This window comes from Sarcophilus harrisii, chromosome 2, assembly GCF_902635505.1.
Source record: "Sarcophilus harrisii chromosome 2, mSarHar1.11, whole genome shotgun sequence".
NCBI lineage: Eukaryota > Metazoa > Chordata > Mammalia > Dasyuromorphia > Dasyuridae > Sarcophilus > Sarcophilus harrisii.
The window spans coordinates 198,149,607-198,172,191 of NC_045427.1; the positions used below are offsets into that span (position 1 = coordinate 198,149,607).

The window sequence follows — 22,585 nt, forward strand, 5'->3', positions numbered from 1 at the left end:
TTATTTTGTAGTAAATTTACCTTCATAGCTCCATTTGTTTTAGCCTCCTTTTATTTGTTTATTGTAAATATTATGATGGGGGATCCAAAAGGATGTTAATATTAGAAATTGCTTCATATTTAGAATCTTTTGTTAAATCTTCTGTATAAAACAGAACTCATTATCTTTTCCCTATTCTGAAATTTATTTATTGCTCTTGAGAATACCATTTTCTTAGGTACCCAGGTTTGTATTGTAACCCATGAGCTATTGGCTCCTCCCCTTCTGTAATCTCTTCTCTCACCTCTTATTTAGTCTGCTGCCAAATGATGTTTATTCTATTGTCACAACATTTCTTTTATATGCTGCTTTTCTCTTCTCCCATACTGCTCCACCCTGGTGCAGGCCCAGCACACCTCCAGCCTGCACTATTAAATTAGCCTTCTGATTGATTTCCATGTCTGAAAATGTCTCAGGCCAAATCATCCTCTGTTTATGTTCCCAAATGTTGTCCCTATGCATTAGGTTTGACCTTGTCATATCCTTACTCAGTAAATGCTAATGGTTTCCTTAAGGGTCAAGCTTAAAATTTTCATTTTGTCATTTAAAAATGTCACAACTTGAATCCTTTTTTACTTTTCCAGGGATGTATAAATATGATTTAGCACACTGACAATAATATATGTTATTAAAAAATATTTTCCAAGGTCATGGCTGATTATTCCTATGCTATAGTGAATGAGAGATAGCCTAAACCTTGTTCTGTAGATTTTTCAGAAATATTACAGATCTTCTACTTGTTGACTTCATCTCTGATCAGTTTTTAGAAGGATATGGTCCAGCATTTCTGAAGAAACAAAATATAGGTTGCACTTTACATACTTGGTGGCACGGATCTATTCATTCATTTGTGTGTGTGTGTGTGTGTGTGTGTGTGTGATGACAAATTGATTCAAGAAGAGGGCTTTATGTTGGTTTCCAAGAAAGCTGTAAGAATAGCAATTTGAATTTTGACAAAGTAGAAGAAAAGAATTATGGATTGGATAGTAAATTGCATCTTTGATTTTTACCTCACATTTAATGTGGCTATTGATGGTGCAGCTGTCATTGCAGGATGATAAATATAAGTTAATCACTGGTAGTTTGAAAACTGTATTTATGACCCATATTTGGAGCTAATACTTGCTTGTACTTAGTTGCCTCTTTATGAAGACTACAATCTAACCGACTGAAGGTAGTAAGATTTTAGAAGAGACTTTTATAAAAAATTGATAAATTGATATTTTAATGAGGAACATTTTGCATTATCTTTGACTTACTTTTACTTGTTGATGCGGATTATCTGCTAGATATTTTGGTAATTTTAAAAATCTTTTGTAAAGGTCTGAACATGAGAGACATTCCCCAAACTGCCCATTTGTGAAAGGTGAACACACGCAGAATGTACCCTTGTCAGTTACACTTGCAACAAGTCCTGCACAATTTCCCTGTACTGATGGCACTGATAGAATATCCTGCTTTGGCTCTGGAAGCTGTCCTCATTTTCTAGCTGCTGCAACAAAACGAGGAAAGATCTGCATATGGGATGTTTCCAAACTTATGAAGGTATGTTTTTATTTAAAAGAAGAAAAATATTAATGAAAAAAAATTAGTATAAACCTATATTTTTTATTTATTTAGGTTCACTTAAAGTTTGAAATTAATGCATATGATCCAGCAATTGTACAACAGCTTGTCTTATTGGGAGAACCAAGCTCAGGAGTTGATTCAAGGAGACCAACTTTAGCTTGGCTGGAAGATTCATCTAGCTGCTCAGATATACCAAAATTGGAAGGAGACAGGTATACAAGTTGCAAAATTAAGAATTTAATGATCACTCTTTAATGGTCATCAAACATTTTCTGGCTTTTTTTTTTTTTTTTTTTTTTTTGTAATATCTACCAGAGAAAAAAAGTCTTTCTGTTTTAATAGGTTTATTATTATGGTAATATCTTTCTGTCTTTTTTTATTTCCTAAAAAAGATTTTCTTCAATAGTATGTAGCTTCTGTTCTGTAGTACTGATAGTACAGACAATATTTAGACTTTACAAATTGGGGTAGTATAGTTTAAAAAAAAATAAAAATTCTTCATTTTAGCATTTATGCTACCATTTTTCTCATGAAAAATTTTGATGGAACTTTTAAGAAGCTAATTGACTGTTTTAAGTATTCTTCCCCTTTCATTCACTCATTGTGTTAATGTTATTGAGCAGTAAAATGACTTAAAGATATGCAGAGAATGTGAGATATCCTTGTCTATTTGTGGAGACAGTACATAAGCATAGAAAAATAAATAACTTTTTAAACTTTGTGGTATGTTTGGCAATTCATGGCAAAGACTAAGCCAGTTAAGGAAATACTTAATAGAACAGATCGCACCTCACCATACAGTAGCTGGCCTTGTTGACTTGGGTTCTTTTTCCTCTTTCTGAGCACTGAGAGGGGAAGAGTTGCCATTGGAACTTATTAGATAAAAAACAGCTATTAATTCACCTTTGTCTCTTGGTCCTTGATGTTTCTTTGCCCTGATATATCTGGTACAGGATCAGATGTCTTCTTTCTACTTCTTCTAACATCTTCCAACATCCAAACTTCAGGGCTCATGAATATTTGTGAATCAATGCTTTTATATTGCTTTTCGTATTAAAATAACTTGATCATTTTCCTTTCCTGTTGTTGAAAGCAATAATGATGATTCAAGGTCTGAATATGGGTCCTTCAGTATAAATTAATTACCTTTATTTCCAACACAACACACCACCACAAATATACTGAATAAGTATAAGAATCCATAGAACAAAATATTTTTATTTCTTTCTGTATTGATTTTGATAAATTAAAGATTTTTTAGCAATTTTTAATACAAGACTGTATAAAATTAGTTTTTTTTTTTTTTCTGGTAATGATACAGTTTAATTCTGTGCATAATAAATTGCTTGGTTAAGATTTTTTGTATTTGTTTTTACCTGAACAAACATGGCCAAATGTCAATATAGCCAAAATTATAATTTACTCTTTATTTTGACTAATTTCAAGGAGTAGTTTTTAAAGTATTACATGATGACAAGTAATTCTCTTGCATAATGATACATGTTAAAATTTTTTGCTTGATAACATGTTTTTTTGAGTTGTATCTGGCAACTGGAAAGATTTTGCAAGAATTAGAAACTACTGGGCAACTTGATTCTGTTCAAAAATAAGGAAAAGCATTCTTCTTCCTCTTTCCCCCATGTAAATTCCAGAGTTAATGAAATCCCATTTTAAGGTATTTGGTAGTTAAGGCTGGCAAGGAAGGTAGCTAACTTTAAGGAAAAAGGATGACTTTCATTGATTTTTTTATAAAAATTTTATCAAGCACTCAGCCCTATCTAATTTGAAAGACTTACTATTTTACGGTAACATTTTAAAATAATTGCCATACTGTTTTATTTGTTAAAAACAAATGGGATTTTTAGATGAGATCTCCTCTATTCTAATAACATGTACCAATTCTTATTTACTTATTTTCAAATACTTATTATGGTTAATACACTAGTTTGTGTATTGAGGGGAATATGAATTTGAGTTGGGCATAGACATTAGTTTCAAGGACTTAATTTGATTTCTTTTTTGTTGTTTTTTTTAATTGCTCTGGACATTGAACTGCAGACTTGTTTCTGACTTTTGCCTTTAACTACCTATGTCTCCAAACCTTTCTTTATACACTCAGATCAAAGTTATCATAGCTTCCTCTGTATTTATACAGTGTGTTTCTTATACATTTTTGGGTAAATGAGATAAATATAAATATAATCCTTTGACTTCTAGGTGGCACAATGGATAGAGTAACTGGTTTTGGAGTCAGGAGAACCTGAGTTCAAATTTGCCCTTAAGCACTTAGTAACTGTAATCTTGGGCAAGTCAATTTAACTCCAAATCCTCCCCACCCCCCATGTTTCAAATTAATAGTATGCTATTCCTAAGTAGAGTTAAAATTTCTAGAATATTGTTTGTTAATGTCATTGAAAGAGTATGAACTACTTAACACTTTGCTAGAATTTCTCAGCCTCAGTAACATCTAACTTCTAAGATATGTTGTTGGAAAGTTGTTCTAAGATGAAAATTAAATATGAATGAAGTTACTTTGATAATGATGGTTTGATTAAGCTAATGACAATATTCATTCAGTTTTGAGCTATAACTTAAGAATATGCATCATAGGCAAAGTATAAAAATCTATGACAACTTCCAAAAATTAATGGATCAGTAATATTCATAACATTTCTTTCTAGTATTTTCTATTTAGGATTCCTCTAGAGGCAGCTAGGTGGTACAGTGGATAGAGGAAATCAGGGGGACCTGATTTCAAATCCATCCTTAGACACTTAACACTTACTAAGAAGTGAAAGTCACTTGACCCCAGTTGTCTCTGTCTTTCTCTCTCTTCTCTCTCTCTCTCTCTCTCTCTCTCTCTCTCTCTCTCTCTCTCTCTCTCTCTCTCTCTCACACACACACACACACACACACGGAAAAAAAGGGAATTCTTCTGGCTTTGATGTGAATTTAAGGTCATAGTTTCATAATTGTTTTCTTTTTTTTGTTTTTCTTTTCTTTTTTTTGCTGAGGCAGTTGGGGTTAAGTGACTTGCCCAGAGTCACACAGCCAGGAAATGTTATGTGTCTGAGGATACATTTGAACTCAAGTCCTCTTGACTCCAGGGTTGGGGCTCTATATCCACTACACCAACTAGCTGCCTCTACTTTATAATACTTTCTTTTCTTTTCTTTTCTTTATTTTGGCTGAGGCAATTGGGGTTAAGTAAGTTAGCCAGGGTCACACAGCTAGAAAGTAGTAAGTGTCTGAGGCTATATTTGAACTCAAGTCCTCCTGACTTCAGGGCTAGTGCTCTATCTACTGTGCCACTTAGCTGCCATGCTTCATATACTTTTAAAAATTATCCATATTACAGTTTATTTTAAATTTTTTTTTTCTTAATGACATTATTTTCATATCTTCCTCTATCAGCATGGACTTGTAGACTTGTTCCTGAAATCTCAATTTTCTTAAAATTCTAAACATAATTTTCTGTTAACAGTATTTTTATTTTACAAATTTTCCTGTGTAAATACTTAAGGATTAATGTAATATGCCAAAAGGAAATATTTACAATATTTTGAACTGATCATTAATGGTAATATTGATAAATATTACATCTTAAGTAGTTTTTTAAATATAATTTACATAATTAAAATTTTTTGGGGGGCATAATCTTCTTGAATGTTACATGCTTTATATAGTGCATACTGTAATCTATTTTATTGTGAGTAATAATGTTTTTGGTTTGAAAATAAAATTATTTGCTCATTTCTTCTTTAAGTGATGACTTACTGGAGGATTCAGACAGTGAAGAACATTCCAGATCAGAATCAGTGACAGGTATGTGACAAATAATAAATGCATGGTTTTTTATTTCCCCCCTTGATACTTGGAGCTATGGATTCAATCTGGATGGTAGAGCATGTTTGTTTTTTTTAAATGCCTGAGTAATAGAGGCTTACAGAGTACTTTGCATATACACTAGCTACTCAAATATTTTGACTTAAAAGATTATTATTTTTAAATTAGGGTTGGATAAGTGACTCTGTAGATTTGCCCTTGAGACTATTTATATGTAAGTTAAATAAAATATTTTCTAAGGGAGAAGGAAGATATCTGTTTGGCCCCAAATAGTTATTGATAAATGAATATTACATATGTGTTTTTAAAAATCTGAAAATGAAAAGTTAACAATCATAGAATAACTTAATTTTTTATTTATATGAGGTACCAAGATTTGATCACGGATATTTTATTTTAAAAAAAAAAATTTGCAAGAAAATGTTTTGAAACTGTAACATTTTTTTGTAGAGGAAGCCCTGATCATTATGCAGGATAATGTTCTTGATGTAGAACCATAAAAACATGAGTTCAGTCTCATACCTGACACTGATTTGCTGCTTGACCTAGGTCGTGTCATTTCACCTGCTTCTCAAGCAAATTTCTAGCTATTTTGTACTAGATCTTAGATTATACTTTCTGTGAGGGGAGAAAGTTTGCACATCAGAAATTTCTCATGTTGTTGCATGAAATCATATAGGTTAGGGGTAATATAAGCACTGATTTCCCTTGGAGGGTCATATTTTTATTTATTTTTTTGTTTTAGGGGCAGAGGTGTAGAATGGATGACAATGTGAATGGATATTAAAAAACCTGAAATAAGATTCAGGTGATTGCCTCTCTTTTGGAAATGTCTTAATAGTTTGTTTGTTTGGGTTTTTTTGCCCATTAATTGCCCCCGTAGCTTTTATGGGTATATTCAGCAAAGCCTGTGCTTCTTTTGGCTAAGGTGCACTATTTGGTAGTCGGGATTATGAAGGGGGAAAAAAAAAATAATTTCACTTCACCAGTTTGGGATGGTTGATACCTATTACTTGACTAATCTTGAGCAAGTTTTTTTTTATCATCTCTTGTCTTTAGTATCTTCATTTGAAAAATGAGGTGTTAGGCTAAAAATCCTTCCAGTCCTAAATTAATCATCAAAATAAAATAATAAATTATAAATATTACTCTTTGCTGAGAATGTATAAATGAAGAAGCATTTATTCAGTATTTATCAAATGAGATCAAATGAGTTAATATTTGTATAGCACTTTAGCATTGTGCTTGGCACCTAGGTGCTAAATAAATACTAGCTGTTGTTATATTTACTCTGTTGGGTCAGTCGTTGGGAAGACAAATATGAGATTGATAGCCTGTTTTCAGGTAGCTTACTTTGTAAGAAAAAATTTAAGCAGCTGGTCAGCAAGTTATAGTCTGCAGTGTCAAAACAGATAGGATCTTGTGGTCTAATTAATGAATTTTGACTTTGCAGGAATACATCTTGAGTGTTATTTTGATTAATAAAATGCATCTTTTTCTGACATTGAACACAGCACCAAAGACTTTGTTAATAAGAACTTTTTCTGCATCTGTAGTATTGGTTTCTACTGAGAAAAGAGTGTAAGGGATTTCAGGGCAGGCACAAGAAGTTTTAGAATTGGATATGGCTAGAATTTAGATCTCCAGGAGGGGACCCCTGATATTTAGTGAGTTCTTGGGCTCAAGGTTATGAGTTGCCAAGGTTTGGTGTAATGTATGGTGGCCAAATTTGTTTGCTTCTTGGCTTAGCTAGATAATGTTTTGACCATGTGATCGAAAGAGATGCTTAATCTTGAAATTTTAAAAGGCTAAAATAAATTAATGTATTTTGTTGGGATGTTGGAATTCTTTCTCATTTTTTTTTGACGTCAGTAAATAGGCATTTTAGATAGGTGGAATCATTTATTACATATGACATAAAATGAAGTTCTACATTGTATGGAAGTTGGATCTCTGAGGTTTTTTCATGGAAGTTGGATCTCTGAGGTTTTTTCATCTTGTAGATTCTTTGACTTTTGTATTCTATACCATTTTAACCTTTATCTTTTTCTAAGAAATCCATTTTTTCAGCTTGCAAAATATTTACAAATTCTGTTATTTGATAATAGAAAAAATCCTTATGTTAACTTTTAATGTTACTTAATTGAAAATGTGTATAGTATTGCTGATATTCATTGTATTTTTTTTTAGGTAAGTTATCTGCAGCAAAGTTTATTTCTTATCTAATCCTGTTATTTCATACATTGATATATATATATATATATATATATATATACATATACACACAAAATTTCTTTACAATATTGACTGATGCATTTTGTATAATATTAATACTTCTTTGTAATTTACAAACCATGTTACTTTTCCCCTTCTTTCCTTCATAACTTCGTTATATGACTTAAGTAAATGTTTAACAGCAGTATGTATTATATGCTATATGTTATAAAGTGATATTTCCTATTGGATCTTTAATCATCTTAAATAAGTTGTGAGCAGACTAAATCAAAACATGTTATATACAAATATAAGAGAAGTCTGAAATTAAACAGAAAATACCTTGTTTGGGACTACCTATTTTGGTATATATCTAAATACTACTTTCATTGTCATAAGAAGGCTGTTTGAAGAAGGAATGCCTTTAGGAGTTAATAAGCATTTATTAAATATCTACTCTGTCAAGCATTCTTCTAGGCATTAGAGATACATGTATAAAATTGAAAATTTTCCCCTGATTTGAAGAATCTTACATATTATTAGGACAATGCAAGATGTTTTGAGGAGTGGTTGGTTTAAGAGGCTATTTTGCAAACATTTCCAAGAATTGTGATGAGAGCAGAAGTGAATTATATATGAGGAAGTGGATTTGATAAGTTTTAATAAATCAGGGTCAGAATTTGTTAGGTGATAGAAATCTACTGCAAGATTTTGAGTAGTGGAGAACTACTAATTTTAGTGAGGTACATAAATGATGGCTATTGATAGCATTAAATTTACTGAATGAAAGCTGCATTATTTCCAAAGAAGCCTGTTTTCTCATTTTTCAAATGACTTGTACATTGTCCTTTTCAAATCTGATGGATCTATAAACCAGTGAGGAGACAGTTATATTTTAAAGTTTTTTTTTTTTTAAATCCTGTTATGTTTCATTAGTTTTAAATCAGTGTGTGATAAGAAATTTGTCATTGATAGCTTGAGTATAGGATAATATTGACTATTTGGAATTATATTTTGAGAAAGAATATTTAAAGTAATTAATGTAGCCTTTAACATTTTATTGTTTTCATCTTTTTATTTTATCTACTGCATCTCTTAAGTAATGATCTAGGATGGTATGCTACAAGTGGAAAAGAAGTTCAAAGAAATATGATATGAAAGTTATTTTTAGATTTCAAGATACACCTAATTCTGAATGTTTTGTTTTAGATATTTTAAATTATCTCTGATGTAATCACTTGCTTACCAAATAGTTGTATAGAAAGGGAAATTATTTTAAAAAAAAAAACCCCAGTAATTTTTGCCTTGATTCCAAAGCAATATATGTAACACATTCTTTTCATTTTTAAAAGGGCATACATCACAGAAGGAAGCCATGGAAGTAAGCCTTGATATAACAGCTCTCAGCATTCTCCAACAGCCAGAGAAACTTCAGTGGGAGATTGTGGCAAATGTTCTTGAAGATACTGTTAAGGATCTTGAAGAACTTGGGGCAAATCCCTGTGTAGCTAATTGTAAGAGTGAAAAGACAAAAGAAAAACACCTGGAACAACATAACATTCCCTTTCCTTGTTTATTAGCTGGAGGATTATTGACATATAAATCTCCTGCTACCTCTCCCATTAGTAGTAACTCTCACAGGTCACTGGATGGTGTAAGCAGGACTCAGGGTGAAAATATATCAGAACAAGGGTCAACAGATAATGAATCCTGCAACAATTCCGAACTAAATTCTCCTCTGGTAAGGAGGACTTTACCTATTTTGCTACTCTATAGCATTAAAGAGTCTGATGAAAAAGCAGGAAAAATATTTTCACAGATGAACAATATTATGAGTAAAAGTTTACATGATGATGGTTTTACAGTTCCTCAGATTATTGAAATGGAGCTGGATAGTCAGGAGCAGTTGCTATTGCAGGATCCTCCTGTGACTTACATTCAGCAATTTGCAGATGCGGCAGCCAACCTTACCTCTCCAGACTCTGACAAGTGGAACTCTATGTTTCCCAAGCCCGGGACTTTGGTTCAGTGCTTGCGGCTGCCAAAGTTTGCAGAGGAGGAGAACCTTTGTGTAGACTCTATCACTCCTTGTGCAGACGGAGTTCATTTGTTAGTAGGCCTGAGGACATGCCCTGTTGAATCCCTGAGTGCAATAAATCAAGTAGAGGCCTTGAATAATTTAAATAAATTAAACTCAGCACTATGTAACAGAAGGAAAGGTGAGCTGGAATCTAATCTTACAGTGGTGAATGGCACAAATATCAGTGTAATCCAACATGAATCACCAGCAGATGTACAAACTCCTTTAATAATTCAGCCAGAACAAAGAAGTGTTAGTGGTGGATATTTAGTGCTTTATAAAATGAACTATGCCACTCGGATAGTGACTTTAGAGGAGGAGCCAATAAAAATCCAGCATATCAAAGATCCCCAGGACACAATTACCTCGCTCATACTGCTTCCACCAGATATACTGGATAATCGAGAGGATGATTGTGAGGAGCCTGTAGAAGAAATGCAGCTAACCTCAAAGAATGGCAATGAGAGAGAAAAAAAATCTGATATTTCTACTCTGGGACACTTGGTAATAACTACTCAGGGAGGATATGTAAAAATAATAGATCTTTCAAACTTTGAAATTTTGGCCAAAGTGGAGCCTCCTAAAAAGGAGGGCACTGAGGAACAAGACATGTTCGTTTCTGTCATATACTGCTCAGGCACAGACAGGCTGTGTGCATGCACTAAAGGTAAGTTGTTTTGGTGGATTTTTTCCCTCATAATTTACTTTTTTATAGAGATTTAAGGCAAAAATTTAAAGTACATTGATAGATATGTTCTCTTTTTATGTTTCCATGGGTAATGTCATTAGATCTTATTAATGTTGTTGTTAATGACTACATAAATAATAATGCCTATTAATTAATGATATTATTAATGCCTACTTTTTCCCATAAATCTTTTCTCATTTGGATCAGTTAGTTTTTTAATGTCCTATATAGCAGGATAGAATCTTCTTTTTTTTTTTTTTTTTTTTTTTTTGAGGTGTAGAGATTGTGGCTTATGAGTTTTTGCATTTTATTTAAATATGCTTCAGTGAACTAATGGTGATTTCTCGTCATTTGATATATATTTCTCATCCTTTTCTTTCATTCTGTATAATTCTTAAGTTCTTCCTCAGAGTATCTCTTTATCATAACAAAGGAATTCCTTTGTCTTTTTTACCTTATTCTCAATTCATTATTGGTTTCCCTCATTTTCAGTCATGATTGTCCTTAACAGTATTTCTTATGCCACTTCAGTCAGTCATTGATGGTAATATGATACAGTTTATTTGCTTCCATCTTTTTTCTTTCTTATAAAATGTTAGTTTTTTAATTATTCAAAAAATGAATATCCAACTTATGGATTATCCAGGTTCCTTCTTTTTTCCTCTTTTGTTCTCTTTTGGTTTCTATGTTGCAGCTTTTAAAATCACTATCAGTTTTGCCAAAGGATATGCAAGTCAAGAAGAAGACAATTGAAATCAGTTGAGATTTAGCATTTCTGATGAGTTTATATGGGCTGTTTCAAATTAATTGACAATGAAGTTTTGAGTTAAAAGATTGTTTATATCAAAATTATGATTGTTATTGAGAGTTGATGTCTGTGTCTTTAAAATTAGTTCTTTTTAATAAAATCATTTAAGGTTTGTTTTAAATGGATTTTAAAAATTTAAAACTTTTAGTTAATACATGGTGTTTATTTATTGATTATTTTTCAGTGACTATGGAAAATTGTATTTTGTATGACTTATAGTATTCTTAGCATGGAAAGAATCCATTGAACCAAATCTAGTGTTGACAATTTATATCTTTTACCTTTTTCTAAATTTAGGATAATCGTAATGTTTGCTTCTAAGCTTTTGTTAAGTACCCCAAACATATTTTTTAATATCCAAAGAAATTAATTGGATCACATGCTATTAAAGTTGCATTAAAGATGGATAAATTAAATTTAAAAATATGGGATATTTCTGTAAGCTTAGAATAGTATGGATTCTTTTGTAAGGCTTGCTGCAAATACTGTCTCATAATGGTGATGCTTTCATTAGTTGTATCTAATTTAAATTTAAAGATTTAAAGAAATTAACAGTTAGGAAGCTAAAAAAAAAATAAACCTTTAATTTTCAAAGAAAGATACACATTTTTTGCCCATTAAAACTTCATTTTGAAATAGTTAGACAAAATGGTATGTGGTCATGTCTGTCTTCCCTTAAAATACATATAATATTTCAGGAGAGGACTGCAAGTCATCATTCAAGTAAGACTTTATTACAATTTTCAGTTACAGAATGAGTTTAAAAGGGGGGAACTTTCTCTAATTTCTTGTCCTTTGGCCAACATCAATTGTCAGTCCTGAGAAAATTTAAGAGTGTCCTTCTTGAACTGATCCTTTTTAAAAATAATTTAATCTGAGCTCTTATAAAATCTCCCCAGAGGATCAGTAGTTGGTTGTTTTTTTTTTTTTTTTTTTTTTTTTTTTTTTTTTTTTTTTTTTAGGGGTACTTGAATTTTTTATAGCTATTTATCTTTGTAGAATAATTTTAATTATAAGGAATGTGTTTTTTATCAGTCATTCAAGAGAGTTGAATGGGATTTAGGGATCTGACTTTTTCAAGGATTGTTTTTTTAGGAGCTTTAAAAATAGGCTCCAGCTCATGTTGTTTTATTTCATGATTTACTTTAGAGGGTTTCAAAGAAAGCTTTTTATAAATATTTATGTGCCATATTTGTGTGAAATGATTTAGTTGAAGGAATTTTAGTCTATAAAGTCCATTTGCTACCTACTACCTATAATTGATTATATATTTCACACTGTTTTAAGTATCTAATTTTAGCTGTAAATTGCTGTGGTATGACTAAATACTTGGAATTTATGGCAAAATATTTTTACTGGAAGAAAAATATTTTTACTGGAAGAAAACAGAATTTACAAAATTGTTTGTTTAATGTAACAATTCTAGACTTGCATTTTAATTGAAGAATAGAGTGTATATACAGAGAGAATTCAGTTATTCAGAATATCCCTTCTCTTGATGTTGAGTAAAAAGATTCAGCAATTACACTTTTACTAAGTGTAATTTCTGGTCTTAAGGAAATAAAAATATATCAGTGGGAAGGGAGTTTTAGGGCATCTAATGTGCGCCAGGCCCTTTACAAATATCTAATTTGATCTATTAAGTACAACTTTATTTTTTTGATTCATCGAATCTTATTTTTAATTTTATTTTGATTGTATTCCTTTGGAGACTGGTAAAATTTAGGTATCATTAGTGAAGATTGTAGAAAAAAATTGATACAAAATCAGACTCCTATTCTTAGCCTTTAAAAAAACAACCAAACATTTATTTTCCTCAGTTACACATGTTCCAAAAAAAAATCCAAAAAACATTTTTCTTGGTTATATATGTAAATTCTTTATTTTATTACCTATTTCCTTATTAATCATATTGGGAGAAAAAAATCAGAACAAAAGGAAAAACCATGAGAGAAGAATAAAACAGAAGAAAAAGAAAAACAAAATGAACATAGTATTTGTTGATTTACATTCACTTTCTATTTTTCTGTCTCTAGGCTGATGGCATTTTTCATTCAAAGTTTATTGGGGTTGCCTTGAGTTACTTAACTGATGAGAAGAATCAAATCTATCATAGTTGATTATTGCACAATCCTGCTGTTATTGTGAACAAAGTATTCTTGGTTCTGTTTGTTTCACTCAGCATCAGATCATGAAAATCTTTCCAAGCCTTTCAAAAATTAGCTTATTCATCATTTTTTTTTCTAGAACAATAATATTCCATTATCTCCATATGCCATAACTTATTCAACCATTCTCCAATTGATGGGCATCTACTCACTTTCCAATTTTTTGCCACCATAAAAAGAGCTGCTACAGTTTTGCACACGTGGTTTCTTTTTCTTCTTTCATGATTTCTTTGGAATGTAGACCCAGTAGTTGCACTGCTGGATCAAACGGTATGCACTGTTGCTGTGCAGAATGCTTAGATCATTTCACAACTTCCCCAACAATGCATTCGTATCCCAATTTTCCCTTAAATACTCCTACATTTATCATTATCTCTTCCTGTCATTATAGCCAATCTAAGAGGTATGAGGTACCTCAGAGTTGTTTATGCCTAGCCTTTTAATGATTTGTTAAAATAAATTAAGTTCACTATATAGGGATTTGTTCTTTTTTTTGCACTTTATCTATAGTGCCTGGCACAGTAGGTCCTTTTAATCAATACTTACTGGCTGGCTGATTTTTGAAATGCAGTTTTTCAAAATGCAAAATTAATGTCTTGTATGTTTTCACACTAGTTGATGATATATTGGAGTAAGTTATAGTTTTGGAGTTAAGATCTAGGTTTCCAATTTTCCTGTATAACTTTGGCACTTGAGTATAAAATGAAGATATCTCTTTAAGTAACTAATGGCCTAATAAATAACCAGACTATCCAAATTTAAGTAAAATAAAATAAATTACTTGGAATTTGTTTGAAAAACTTTGACATGTATTGTGTTTCTTGCTAATTTGTCATTATAAGTATTCTAATGAAATATTTAATTTTATTCAGCATTTTTTCAATGAACATTCTAATATGATCAACTGTCTCTGTTAATGAGTTTTCACCATATTATAGGGGGAGAGCTTCATTTCCTCCAAATTGGAGGGACTTGTGATGACATTGATGAAGCTGATATACTTGTGGATGGATCCCTTTCTAAAGGAGTAGAACAGTCATTGGAAGGTACCAAGCCCTTATCTAATCCTTCAAGTCCTGGTATTTCAGGTAAGAGGTTAATAATTTAAGTAACTTATTTGTCCTTGTGATGTTTCTTGAGTTTAATTCATTCTAATAAACCTCCTTTAGCTCTCCTTCCCTCCCCATTGGATAATTAAAAAGAAAAACACAACAATATTTTTCTTTATGCCATTATCTCTTGATTATCTAGTATTGAGGGTTGTGGCATTGATGTTTAATATATTTAACCTGTTTTTTTTTTTAATTGTTTCCCTAATGGTATGGGACTGGATATTTCCTTGAAAGAGACAAACTTTTTTCTGTTTATATAGACTGGATTTTACTACGGTTTATGCAGAGTCATGGAATATGAACTAACTCAGAGAATTCTGATATTTAAAAATTAATAATTTGCTTAAGAGTAGCAAGTGATAGTGATAAATGTGGAAATATGTTTAGAAGAATTGTACATGTTTAACTTATATTGGATTATAGAGGAGATAGGCAGAAAATTTTAGAAACCATAGTTTTATAAAGGTGAATTTAGAAAATTATCTTTGCATGTATTTTGAAAAATAAAAAGCTATTATTATTTTTAATAATAATAATAATATCAAGTAAGAGAGAACCCACTATATTTCAAAGAAGCGATTTTTCCTTTTATTCTTAAATATTCATAGCTTCTACTTAATTTTCTTTAGGAGACTGATTTTTGGAAAGCATTAACAAATAGCTGTTGGGGGCAGCTAGTTGGTATAGTGGATAGAGCACCAGTCCTGAAGTCAGGAGGACCCCCGTTCAGATCTGGTCTCAGACACTTAACACTTCTTGGCTGTGTGACCTTGGGCAAGTCACTTAACCCTGATCAAAAAAACCCGCAACACACACACACACACACACACACACGCACACACCCCCCCAAAACCCAGAAAACAAGTAGCTATCATTTGCTTTGTATCTCCTGAGACTTTGCTTCTTCCAGGGATAGTTTCCTAGTTCATTCTCCTCTTTTCTCCTTCCTAATAAGTCTTTCTCTGGATGTACTTCAGTTTTAGTTTCTGTAGATGGCCAAGTGTACTTGAAACAAGTAATTTTACAACAAGATGTTAACTCAGTGGAATTGATAATACAATGGTTATCTAGTTTAGCATGGTGATTAATAGTTGTCTAGTTCAGTATGATTGATTTAATCTTTAATCAACAAATAATGGTTCCCTAGTGATATAATGATTGGCTTATACTCAATGTGATGAATGAATTTTATTATAATAGAGTATTTAAGAGGTCAGAGTCTAGAGGACTCAAAGAGACTTAAAGAACAGAGACCCTTGTGGTGGCTGGCCTGTCCCTCTCCTGATCTCACCTTGGTCTATTTTCGTGAAGGCTTTTTCTCTATCTTGTCTTCCTAGGAAGGAGCCCCATGCTTTGATAGAAGCAGCAGCAATTTGCTCATGTGCTATCAAAGGGTAATTAATCTGCACTAAAGTGTCTGCATAATGACCTGTATCTGCTAGTTGATCAAAGATGATTGGCATATTATCTCTAGTTTGCCTATTTATTAGGTCTTGTATTCTACATAGTTCACTATACTCCAAAAGCCACAATAAGTTTTGTTCAGGTTCTAAACATGTTCTTGCTATAGATGTCCAATCACTAGGGGTTAAAATTTCAAAAGCCAAATTCTCTAATACTGTCTTAACATAAGACGATGTAGACCCATAAAGAGTGCAAGCCTTTTTCAGATCTTTGATAATTTTCAGATCAAAAGGAGTATATCTTCTCTTGGTTTGACCTGAAGAATCAAATTCTTCAATCACAAGGTATGCTTTTATTCTTAAATCAGATATATCCTGTCTTTCTTTTTTAGATTTAAGTAGTGCCTTTTCTAAGCGTGTCATAGGGGGTGGATAAAGCCACTGCATGGGTAGTGGCTTTTCCTCCTCCCTTTACCCACAAAGGGGAAATTGAGGGAGATGGGGAATGCCCTAATGTCTCCAGCTGTGAAGCACCACATTCCTTAATTTGATCAGCACTATACTTAATTCTTTCTTATCTAATTCTTCATGCTTTTCAGCTATTTTGTCAGTACCATCCCTCTTTTTAATTTCATTAGTACTATACTTAACTCCTCGTCAAATTCTTCATGCTTTTCTGCTATTTTATCAAAATCATCCCCCTCCTGCTCTTTTTCCTTTTTCCTTATTCTAATACTTATATAATTCCTTAAAGCCAATTGTATTATGTTGTATATATAGAATGTTTCTTCAGGAATTGAATCAGGACCATTATTTTTGTAATATTCAATTAGTTGCTCTCCCAGTAGTTTCCACTTATCTGGCTCTTAATTTTTCTTCCTTAGAGAACCAAGGAGATGTGTACTATAATGTTTTTAAGAGTTCAATGATCTGATTCCAAGTTACAATCAAACCTTGCTTCTTTATTAGCTTAACTATGCTTTCTACACACTTCCCTTGGCATGGGGAAGGTTCTTTTCTGAGTTTTTGCCTCATTTCAGCCGAGAAATGAAAGTAACTAGTTTAGCCCTTAGCAAAGTTTCCTGCTTGTCTATTTTTGTACTTACCCTGTTTCTGGGTTACAGGATCTCATAGGGATTTCTCCACTGGGCTTACAATTGTTTTGGTCTTTAATCCACATTGGGCTCCAAAATGTAATGTTCTGGTTAGCTTTCTTGAGGTCTTCCAAATGGGTCTTGGTTTCAGCAGAATAATCACTACAAGAATAGTCAGCAACAAAGTCCAAAGTCTTTATTATCTCTTTCTGTCTGTCTCCTTTGCCTGGGGCTGGGCTAGCTTTCTAGGGGACCTTCAGATGGGGCTTGGTCTCAGTGGAGAAGTGAAGGAGGACAGGCCAGCCACCATGAAGGTCTGTGTCTTCAAGTCCTTCTCTAGGTCTGACTCTGACCTCTTAAATACTTTATTACAATTAAATCCAATCATCATACTGAGTATACACCAATCATTATATCACTAGGGAACCATTATTTGTTGATTAAAGATTAAATTAATCATACTAAACTAGAAAACTATTAATCACCATGCTAAACTAGATAACCATCGTCTTCTCAATTTCACTGAGTTAACATCTTATTTTAAGAATACTTGCCTCAAGTATATTTCTCTAGAGTTCTGGCCCATTACAAGTTTGTTTCCTAAGATCTGATCTTTAGAACTGAACATAATAATTCTGATGTGTTCTGATCACAGGAGCATAATAATTTTCATTTAGACAACAGGGAATTTTGATTATAGATTTAAAAGCATATTAAGTTTTCGAGGCTCCTGAATTGACCCATCAAACTAAAAAAAAATCTTGTCTTCCACAACAGCTTATTTGTTGTTATTTCCCTTGAATCTTTGCATTATTCTGAGTTTACATTAACTCATTAATGATTACTTTTTAGTTCTAATCCCTTAAATCACTTTTAAATTCATATCTCTTCATATAATGATGATGGAATGAAGGATTTTTTTTTGAATGAAACATTAAAATGGAAAGCATTCCCAAATAAATCAATCTGCCATGTCAAAAATGTAAATAGGGTTATTTTAAAAAGATCTGTAGTTCATGAAACTATACCCTTGTTTAATAATCAGAGGTTCTCTTTCTAAATGCTCATAATTAGCCCTATAAGGATATTCTTTTAGAATTTTTGCCAAAAATTGGATTTTTTTTTCTCACTGGCCCATGATTTATACATTTTCCCTTTTTGATACCTTTATGGTTAAGTCCTTCATTCTCGATTTTTCATAATTTTTAAATACACAACAATCTTGAGGTCTAATTTATGTAAACTTGATGTCTTGAGAACCTCAGCAATAAAGTGATGAGATACTTACATAATAAATTTCTCTTTTATTTTGGATTTCACATCCTGTTTGATCCATGTTTAATTTTTTCTTCCGTCTGTAGATTTATAGGAAAAAAAACACCAAACAGAAGCAAAATAAGAATTTAGTAATTCTGTCTCTTTATTGTATTTTACCACCATTTTATCTACCCTGAATACATGTTGCATGTTTGTGGAGTTTTTTTTTTTTTTTTTTTTTTGAGGGGAAGTGTTCCTTTTGCCCCAATATAGCCAAAATAAGCCCATTATTTTTCCCTTAGCAATCATTAGCATTCTTCTCTAAGCCACTTAGATTTTAATGTTGTTGATAATAAAGTGTACCTGTTTTGTCTGCATTTTCTGTTACCTATTCTTATTTCTATCTTTTATATTTAGATTGATGTTTACATGTTTATAATACATAATTTGGAAAGTTTATTACCATTGTATTACCTTATATGGTATTTTCTTTCTTATTAGAGTACTTTGTCTTTAAAATTTCACCTTTAAAACTTTGAATTATTCTTTGGTTCACATTCATTAGAGGATCTGAATGGTGTCGCATTTCTTTTCTCAATACAGTAATTCAAAATTGAGCACATGTGGCGGATGAAACCTAGCCTGTTTTACTCAGATATGACATCACATAAGATGAAAAAATTGCTCATCCCTAAGGTTCCCACATGACTTTTCCTACAGTACTCTTATAAGTTATTGATTATAGACATAATAACAGTTACTCTTTGCTCTTTTTCCATTTTATGATGAATCAAATTATCACTAGGCAAGTGAAAAATTGATCAGCTTCTTTTTTGATCAGCCTGTGATTAAGCCAATTCATTTCATGAAGGAGGGATAATTGTTATTTGACCCTGAATGGCAGAAGTAGGAAAATAAATCAGAATAGGCTTGGAATTATGAAAAAATTTTTTGTAAGGATGACAGCTATTCAGAAGTGCTATGGGCTCAAACCACAAAACAAATAAGAAAGAAATTAAAGAAGTAAATAGAATATTAGAAAAATTAGGTATGTTGGATCTTTGGAGAAAATTGAATGGAGATAGAAGGGAATATACTCTCTTCTCAGCAGTTCATGGAACCTATTCAAAATTGACCATATATTAGGACATAAAGACCTCAAAATTAAATGCAAGAAAGCAGAAATAGTAAATGCTTTCTTTTCAGATCATGATGCAATAAAAACTACATTCAACAAAAAGTTAGGGGGAAATAGACCAAAAAGTAATTGGAAACTAAACAATCTCATCTTAAAGAATGATTGGGTGAAGCAGCAAATTATAGATACAATTAATAATTTCACTCAAGATAATGACAATGATGAGACATCATACCAAAATTTGTGGGATGCAGCCAAAGCGGTAATAAGAGGAATTTTATATCCTTAGAGGCTTACTTGAATAAAACAGAGAAAGAAAAGATTAATGAATTGGGCTTGCAACTAAAAAAACTAAAAAAAGACCAAATTAAAAACCCCCAATCAAATACTAAATTGGAAATTCTAAAATTAAAAGGAGAAATTAAAAATATTGAAAGTAAAAAACTATTGAACTAATTAATAAAACTAAGAGTTGGTTCTATGAAAAAGCCAATAAAATAGATAAGCCTTTGGTAAATCTGATTAGAAAAAGGAGGGAGGAAAATGAAATTAGTAGTCTTAAAAATGAAAAGGGAGAACTTTCCACCAATGAAGAGGAAATTAGAGAAATAATAAGGAGTTATTTTGCTCAACTTTATGCCAATAAATTTGATAACCTAAGTGAAATGGATGACTACCTCCAAAAATATAGACTTCCCAGACTAACAGAGGAGGAAGTAAATTGCTTGAATAGTCCCATTTCAGAAAAAGAAATAGAACAGGCAATTAAACAACTCCCTAAGAAAAAATCCCCAGGACCAGATGGATTTACATGTGAATTTTACCAAACATTTAAAGAACAATTGGCCCCAATGCTATATAAATTATTTGATAAAATAGGGAATGAAGGAGTCCTACCAAATTCCTTCTATGACACAGACATGGTACTGATACCTAAACCAGGTAGGCTGAAAACAGAGAAAGAAAATTATAGACCAATCTCCCTAATGAATATTGATGCTAAAATCTTAAATAAGATATTAGCAAAAAGACTACAGAAAATCATCTCCAAGATAATACACTATGATCAAGTAGGATTTATACCAGGAATGCAGGGCTGGTTCAATATTAGGAAAACTATCAATATAATTGGCCATGTTAATAACCAAATTAACAAAAACCATATGATCATCTCAATAGATGCAGAAAAAGCATTTGATAAAATCCAACATCCATTCCTATTAAAAACACTTGAGAGTATAGGAATAAATGGACTTTTCCTTAAAATAATCAGCAGCATCTATTTAAAACCATCAGTAAGCATCATATGTAATGGAGACAAACTGCAACCATTCCCAATAAGATCTGGAGTGAAACAAGGTTGCCCACTATCACCGTTACTATTTAATATTGTATTAGAAACGCTAGCTATAGCAATAAGAGCTGAGAAAGAGATTAAAGGAATAAGAATAGGCAATGAGGAAGCCAAATTATCACTCTTTGCCGATGACATGATGGTATACTTAGAGAACCCCAGAGATTCTGCTAAAAAGTTATTAGAAATAATCCACAACTTTAGCAAAGTTGCTGGTTATAAAATAAACCCACATAAGTCAGAAGTGCTATGGGCTGCCTTTTGAGGTGTTGGGTTTGTAGTCTTCCTAGATGTTCAGGCAAAGGCTGGATGCTGACTTATTAGTGTTATAGTAGAAATTCCTTTTGTGTATGTCTTGTATTCAGTGTCCTTACCATTAAAATCTGTGATTCTGTGACTAATTATTCATTAACTCCCTATTATGTGTAAAGTAGTGTTCAAGGTAAAAGAAAAAGAAGAAAAACTACATCTGAATTTAAGGAAGTGACATTTTTTGGGTGTTTAAAGCTATAGAGGAGACAAAAAGATAAGGAATAAGATAAGATCATTGTCCATTTGATTTAGTAGTTAATAGGACATTGGACATTGGTAATTTTGGAGATAATGATGAGATTAGGTTCCTAGAGATTAGCCAGGTATTTGAATAGGAGGTGAAGCATTAGAAGAAATACAGATATATTTTCTGAGGAAGTTAACCATGGTAGCTCAAGAGGATGGCAACTGTGATCACATCAAAGTTTGAAACGGTTGTGGTTAGTAGGGAAGATGCTAATAGAAATGGAAAAATCAAAGATGCTGCAAGCTCCTCAAGGAAAAGGAGTAGGGGTAGAATGGGACTAAAGACAAAAGTAGAGAATTAAGAACAGGGCAATGAACAAAATATTTATTGAAGTGTTTTAGGCACTTTTCAAATTCTTTTCTTGGAGTCAGTTTGGGAAAGATAAATATTATGAATCAGTAACTTAAATAATAAATTTCACTGTTTAAAAGAGAAAGTACTTGTTCTGGAATGGGCCAAAAATAAATTTCATACAGATATGATTTTTTAATACTATCTCTCATTTTACATTATCAACAGCTCTACATTCTTCCATTAATTTACTTGATTAAAAGTTTATTGTACTTTGCTCTAAATATTTTGATAGAAAATAATGAAAATTATATTGTCAAATATAAGTCCAATATTTGATTGTCATGGATACATAAGAATTCTTTCAAACAGTATAGACTAAATATTTTAAAATCATATAAAACTAATTAACACTATTTATCTTCATTAAAAAAATAAAAGCTCCCTTTAAGACTCGATCAAAATTTAAAATAAATCCTGATAAATTGAGAAATAAGGGGATTTTCTTATAAAAAAGTTCACTGCATTTGTTTTACCTGTTTCTGCTTTATCTTTGTACATTGGAAAAAGAGCTATTCATTTGCTTTCCTTACAGTCAAAGATGTCAATATTGAGAGGAGAGAACTATTTTTGTTGTTATAGTGAGACCTATGAAATTTCATGATTATATGTATCTTATGCTGCTAATGAGTGATAGAAAAATGGTACCAATATTTGATATTAGTTTATTATATTTATTTTGATGGTGGTCATCCATTCTTTCACTATATGTTTTTATTGAGTATCTAGTGAAACACCATGCTATATTATTTATATATGAATGAGGAGAGACAGTCGCTACTGCCTCAGGAGTTCGTAGACTTGTAGGTGAGGTAAGATGAAGAAAGATAATATAATTGAAGATAGAATGTTAATTTTCAATAAGAATACAAAAAAGTGCTGTGAGGATTTAGAAGAGTGAATGA

General features: G+C 31.8%; 1 protein-coding gene across 7 annotated transcripts in view; it reads left to right on the plus strand.

Annotated features, from left to right (window-relative positions):
* BIRC6 (baculoviral IAP repeat containing 6) overlaps positions 1–22,585 on the plus strand; it is a 297,969-nt gene that overhangs the window by 90,170 nt on the left and 185,214 nt on the right. For all 7 annotated transcript variants that reach the window (XR_004231861.1, XM_031951250.1, XM_031951246.1 and 4 more), the window contains exons 7-11: positions 1,362–1,584; positions 1,660–1,820; positions 5,375–5,433; positions 9,021–10,415; positions 14,351–14,500. Coding sequence is in view for 6 of the 7 variants with exons in the window: in XM_031951250.1 (XP_031807110.1) it covers positions 1,362–1,584; positions 1,660–1,820; positions 5,375–5,433; positions 9,021–10,415; positions 14,351–14,500 (1,988 nt within the window). In the remaining variant the exon portion in view is untranslated. The remainder of the gene's footprint in view (positions 1–1,361; positions 1,585–1,659; positions 1,821–5,374; positions 5,434–9,020; positions 10,416–14,350; positions 14,501–22,585) is intronic.